This window comes from Rhinopithecus roxellana, chromosome 13, assembly GCF_007565055.1.
Source record: "Rhinopithecus roxellana isolate Shanxi Qingling chromosome 13, ASM756505v1, whole genome shotgun sequence".
NCBI lineage: Eukaryota > Metazoa > Chordata > Mammalia > Primates > Cercopithecidae > Rhinopithecus > Rhinopithecus roxellana.
The window spans coordinates 108113404-108120224 of record NC_044561.1 but is presented as its reverse complement, the minus strand read 5'-3'; the positions used below and the strand labels follow the sequence as shown (position 1 = coordinate 108120224).

Genomic DNA, 6821 nt, shown 5'->3' with positions numbered 1-6821 from the left:
ACAGAGCAAGACCCTTGTCTCAAAACAACAACAACAACAACGGAAAGAAGATAGGGTTCCTCTCTGTTGCTCAGGCTGGTCTTGAGAACTCCTAATCTCAAGCAATCTTCCCGCCTTGGCCTCCCAAAGTACTGGGATTACAGGCATGAACTACTGCACCCAGTTTATTCTATTTTTATTGAGATAAGATTCACGTAAAATAAAATGAACCATTAATCATATTAAAGTGTTCAATTCTTGGCATTTACTTCCACAGTGTTGTGCAACCTTCTCCAATGTTTAGTTCTGGTAAATTCTTTTTTTTTTCCCCCGTCATTTCTTTTAAATTCTTTTTGACTTTTTCTCCTGGTCTTCTGTTATCCTTTCTGCAGGTCGCTTCTTCAACCCCTTCATTTTCCTGGTCTGTTGTTTGCTTAGGTCTTGCTTCTACGTATGAATCCTTCCATAAGTTGTACCAAAAGTATCATTGGAGATAGTTTTCTTCTTCTTTGGCTTGGGAGGTTTTGGCATTTTCATAGATAATTTATAAAAGTCATCCGATGCCAGGTGTGTCCTCCTCAGAACCAGATCTAATGAGGGTCCCATCTCTTCCAATTCAATCTGTGGTGTTCTGTAACCAGATTTCTTCAACAGCAACTTATAGCTTCGAAAGTAAATCTTCCCATTCAGTGCAGTGAAGTGCAGAACATACTCTAATCCAGCCAGGCAGGTATTTGATACCCTCGGGCCTCTGAAGAAATCAACAAGAAGACTTTTTAGTCTTCTATAATCTTCTGTTACATTGAAATCATCACCAGCAAATATTAGCATGAGTTTTGTTCCTTCAGGACATTTACTGTTCTTAATGTATTTTTATTTATTTATTTATTTATTTATTTATTTATTTATTTATTTATTTATTTTGAGACGGAGTCTCGCTCTGTCGCCCGGGCTGGAGTGCAGTGGCCGGATCTCAGCTCACTGCAAGCTCCGCCTCCCGGGTTGACGCCATTCTCCTGCCTCAGCCTCCCGAGTAGCTGGGACTACAGGCGCCCGCCACCATGCCCGGCTAGTTTTTTTGTATTTTTTAGTAGAGATGGGGTTTCACTGTGTTAGCCAGGATGGTCTCGATCTCCTGACCTCGTGATCCGCCCGTCTCAGCCTCCCAAAGTGCTGGGATTACAGGCTTGAGCCACCGCGCCCGGCCATTCTTAATGTATTTTAGAGAGACAAAATTCTCAATACCTAATTCAATCACATCCAGCACCTGGTGGTCATACATACGACCTATTACTAGATTATATGGCTGCTTCTTTTTTTTTTTGAAACGGAGTCTCGCTCTGTCACCCCGGCTGGAGTGCAGTGGCGCTATCTGAGCTTACTGCCAGCTCTGCCTCCCGGGTTCATGCCATTCTCCTACCTCAGCCTCCTGAGTAACTGGGACTACAGGCGCCTGCCACCACGCCCGGCTAAATTTTTTGTATTCTTAGTAGAGATCGGGTTTCAGCATGTTAGCCAGGAGGGTCTCTATCTCCTGACCTCGTGATCCGCCTGCCTCAGCCTCCCAAAGTGCTGGGATTATAGGCATGAGCCACCGCGTCCGGCCTGGCTGCTTCTTATTACAGGAGCCAAACATGAATAAAGAACAATCTGACTTATTTGAAAAGAATTCCAGTGATGTCTGATCCTCAAAAGGTCTTGTAATATTTTTCTTTTTATACAGTACACCGTATGTTTTTTTCAGTGCACACACATCTTTAAGTACTTGTGTCACTGTTACATTTGCATTTCCTCCTTTAATCAGCATGGCATTTTTAATATTTTCATTGAGTTTTGGTTCTCTTTTCTCAAGGAATCTCTTGGCTGTTTTCATTTTGGGCTTTACAACTCGATCCAGAGGGTCCAACGCTACTACTACCTGCAACTCTTAACTAGGTGGATCTAGTTCTGGTAAATTCTTGTTACCCCAACAGGAAACCTTATAGCCATTAAGTAGTCACCCCACATTCCTCCTTCCTCCCAGCTCCTGGCAAATACCAATCTGGTTTCTTTCTTTCTCTTTTTTTTTGAGACAGAGTCTCCCTCTGTCACCCAGGCTGGAGTGCAGTTGCACTACATTGGCTCACTGTAACCTCCCCCTCCTGGGTTCAAGCGATTCTCCTGCCTCAGCCTCCTGAGTAGCTGGGATTACAGGCACCTGCCACCACGCCTGACTAATTTTTTGTAATTTTAGAAGGGATGGGATTTCACCGTGTTAACCAAGCTAGTCTCAATCTCCTGACCTCGTCCTCTGCCCACCTCAGCCCCCCAGAGTGCTGGGATTACAGGCATGAGCCACTGCACTCGGCCCACCAATCTGATTTCTGTCTCTATGGATTTATCTATTCTGGATGTTTCATATAAATGGTTTCATACAATATGTGACCTTTTGTGTATGGCTTCTTTCACTTAGCACAGCGTTTTCAAGGTTCATCTACATTATAGCATGTATCAGTATTTCGTTTTTATGGCAGAATAATATTCCATTGTCTGAATATACTACATTTTGTTTATCCATTCATCAGTTGATAGGCATTTGGGTTGTTTTCATTTTTTGGCTATGGTGAGCAATGCGGCTATGAACACTTGTGTATGAGTAATTATTTGACTGTCTGTTTTTTTGTTTTGAGATGGAGTCTTGCTCTGTCTCCCAGGCTGGAGTGCAGTGGTGTCATCTTGGCTCACTGCAACCTCCACCTCCTAGGTTCAAGTGATCCTCCCACTTCAGCCTCCGAAGTAGCTGGGATTATAGGTGTCACCATGCCTAGCTAATTTTTGTATTTTTGGTAGAGACAGGGTTTCACCATATTGATCAGGCTGGTCTCGAACTCCTCTCAAGTGATCTGCCCGCCTCAGCCTCCCAAAGTGCTGGGATTACAGGTGTGAACCACTGCGCCCAGCCGAATATCTGTTTTAAATTATTTTGTTATGCCTAGGAGTGTATTTGCTGGGTCGCAGGGTAACTCTATGTTTAACTTTTTGAGTAACTGCCAAAACTGTTCTCTATAGCAGCTACATCATTAATATGTAAACATTGATACCACTAAACTATAAGGGTTACAATTTATCCACATTCTTACCAAAAATCCCATGTTGGTTTTTTGTGTTTGTTTGTTTTGAGATGGAGTCTCACTCTGTTGCCCAGTCTAGAGTGGAGTGGCGCAATCTCCACCCACTGCAACCTCCGCCTCTTGGGTTCAAGCAGTTCTCCTGCCTCAGCTTCCCGAGTAGCTGGGATTACAGGTGCGCACCACCTCGCCTGGCTAATTTTTGTATTTTTAGTAGAGACGGGGTTTCACCATGTTGGTCAGGCTGGTCTCGAACTCCTGACCTCGTGATCTGCCCACCTCAGCCTCCCAAAGCCTGGAATCCCTTGCTTCTTTTACAACAATAGCATATAATTCATGTCTATGATGCATATATTCCAACTCTGATGTTTCATTTATATATTGAGACGGCAACCGGTTATTTATTTCACTTATTTTAGAGATGGAGTCTCACTGTGTTTCCCAGGCTGTACATGAATTCTGGGGCTCAAGAAGTCCTCCCACCTCAGCCTCCTGAGTAGCTGAGATTTCAGGTTTTACTGCCACCTAGATAGGCTAGGGAGCTGGTTATTTAGACATGTTTGGGCAAGATGTATGTCTGTAGACCTCTCACAGAAAATGACTGTTAAGAACCTAATTTTTTCAGACCCCAAAAGAATGAGTCTATTAGTTACATCCTTTCAGAGATGTTGTGTCTTTCTGGGCTATTTATTGTACAAGGTCATTCACTCATATCATGAAATCACATGCCTTTCATTCAAAACCGCTGTTGAGTTGATGCTTCTTTTGTTTGCCATCCTTCATTTTCAAGGTATATCTCCATCCTGTGATGCCTTGTCAGCAGAATCTTCCTCTCTATTGCTAGATTTGCTTAATTCCTAAATCTTTTGCAATGCTGTGCCCGATTGCATTATTTTTGCTTCTGTTAGCAGATGTTTTTAAACAATACTCTGCCTCCTAATTTGCAATGGTTTATCCATTTCTCAGGTTGTCAAATCAGGATATTTTGGGACAAAATATACTGCTTTCTCTGACCCTCGGTGCCTGTGTCTGACATTTCTTTACTTAATAAAGTTAACAGAACATTACCCGATTTGTAAGCATTTGTCAGAACTAATCTATTGGTACATTTAAGATTTGTGCGTTTTGCCATATGTAAATATTATGCCATTTGAAAACATTGTGAACACTATTAAACTGTAGTTAAGATTATGCAATGCTGAAGTGTTTAAAAATAAAGTATACTGATGTCTGCAATTTGCTTTGAAAAGCATACACATCCTGGCTAACACGGTGAAACCCCGTCTCTACTAAAAACTACAAAAAAAAAACTAGCCGGGCGACGTGGCGGCGCCTGTAGTCCCAGCTACTCGGGAGGCTGAGACAGGAGAATGGCCTGAACCCGGGAGGCGGAGCTTGCAGTGAGCTGAGATCTGGCCACAGCACTCCAGCCTGGGTGACAAAGCGAGACTCCGTCTCAAAAGAAAAAAAAATAAAAATAAAAATAAAAATAAAAATAAAAATAAAATCTAGAGTGTTCAAAAATTACGTTTAAAAAAAAAAAAAAAGAAAAGCATACAAAAATTAAGTTGGATGAATGGATGGACAAAGGGATATGTGATATAGCAAACACTGAAAAATGTTAAATGTAAAATAGATGGTGGGCATCTGTACTATTTTCTCAACCTCTGTTTGAGAATATTCGTAATAAAATGTTGGAAAAAAAATCTCCCTAACTGCTCTAATAAAATACATAAATCAGCTACTTTCGGAAGCAGATTCCGTGATCACTTCCATTACAGTCTGATCATTTCAATGTATTTCATTCAAGGAAATAAACAAGACTGGGAGCAGTGGCTCATGCCTGTAATCCCAGCACTTTGAGAGGCCGAGGCAGGTGGATCACCTGAGACCAGGAGTTCGAGACCAGCCTGACCAACATGGTGAAACCCAGTCTCTACTAAAAATACATAAATTAGCCAGGCGTGATGGCATGTGCCTGTAATCCCAACTATTTGGGAGGCTGAGGCAGAAGAATTGTTTGAACCCAGGAGGTTGCAGTGAGTGGAGATTGCACCACTGCACTCCAGCCTTGGGGGAAGAGCGAAACTCTGGCTCAAAAAAAAAAAAAAAAAAAAAAAAAAAAAAGGAAATACACTGATTTAGAGGAATAAATGGGATTTTATATAGAAAAAACTTTATAATGTGTGAAGTGCTATGTAAATATGCTATTATTACTACTATTAGCCAGGTTAGGTGGCTCACACCTATAATCCCAGCATTTTGGGAGACTGAGGTGGGAGGATTGCTTCAGATCAGGAATTCAAAACCAGACTGGGCAACACAGATCCTGTCTCTATGACAAAAAAAAGAAAAAAAAAAATAGCCAGGTGTAGTGGCATATGCCTATAGTCCTAGCTACTTGGTAGGTTAAGGTGGGATGAGCTCTTGAGCCCAGGTGTTTGAGGTTGCAATGAGCTATGATCATGCCACTAAACAAAGCCTGCTGGGAGACACTGCCAGACTCCATCTTTTTTCTCAGACAGGGTTTTGCTATGATGACCACGGTGGTCTCAAACTCCTGGGTTCAAGTGATCCTCTACCTTGGCCTCCCAAAGTGGTGGCATTATAGGTGTGAGCTACCATGACTGGCTGAGATCCTGACTTTTGATGTTTAAAGCATTGAGCCTATGCAAAATCTTATTAGTACAATGCAAAACAGTATATCTTGAATATGGTTTTATGTTCCTTCAGGTGCTCTCAATAAACTGGAAACTCTTGAAGGAAAAAGGATTATCCTTTTGATTAGTTTTGTGCTCACAAATTTGTCTTTTTTTTTTTGAGTTGGAGTCTCACACCGTCACCTGGGCTGGAGTGCTGTGATGCAATGTTAGCTCACTGCAACCTCTGCCTCCGAGGTTCAAGTGATTTAGCCTCCTAAGTAGCTGGGATTACAGGTGCCACCATGCCAAGCTAATTTTTTGTATTTTTAGTAGAGATGGGTTTTCACTATGTTGGCCAGGCTGGTCTTGAACGCCTGACCTCGTGATCCACCTGCCTCGGTCTCCCAAAGTGCTGGGATTACAGGCATGAGCCACTGTGCCCCGCTGCAAATTGTCTTAATGAGTATTTCACCTACCAAATGTACTAAATAAACACTTATTGAATGAATCAGTAAACAGTATATTTCATTGATAAGCTCTAAATGAGTGTTGTAAATTACATTTTATGTTACCATGTATTGAATCTTTTTGCTTTTATTTTCAATCTAAAGTAGCATTTTGGGCAATCCTTTTGGCCATGGAATGGACACATTGGCTATTGTAAGTGCCCCTTAATTTTCTTCATTGCCATAACTATGGTGAGTTCAGAACATTTTACTTTTTTTTTTTTTTTTTTTTTTTTTTTTTGAGACGGAGTCTCGCTCTGTCGCCCAGGCTGGAGTGCAGTGGCCGGATCTCAGCTCACTGCAAGCTCCGCCTCCCGGGTTTACGCCATTCTCCTGCCTCAGCCTCCCAAGTAGCTGGGACTACAGGCACCCGCCAACTCGCCCGGCTAGTTTTTTGTATTTTTTTAGTAGAGACGGGGTTTCGCCGTGTTAGCCAGGATGGTCTCGATCTCCTGACCTCGCGATCCACCCGTCTCGGCCTCCCAAAGTGCTGGGATTACAGGCTTGAGCCACCGCGCCCGGCACATTTTACTTTTTTGACCAAAGATGAAACTCTTGACAGAAAGCATCAGTTACTTCCCTATCTG

At 42.3% G+C, this 6821-nt stretch overlaps 1 protein-coding gene across 1 annotated transcript; it reads right to left on the bottom strand.

Annotated features, from left to right (window-relative positions):
• Positions 1-426: 426 nt before the first annotated feature.
• Positions 427-1852, bottom strand: LOC104680564 (ribosome production factor 2 homolog). The gene is made up of 3 exons (XM_030914140.1): positions 1585-1852; positions 1196-1281; positions 427-846 (listed from the first exon to the last, which is right to left on the bottom strand). The coding sequence occupies exons 1-3, from the start codon at positions 1850-1852 to the stop codon at positions 427-429; spliced, it is 774 nt and encodes a 257-aa protein (XP_030770000.1).
• Positions 1853-6821: the final 4969 nt, after the last annotated feature.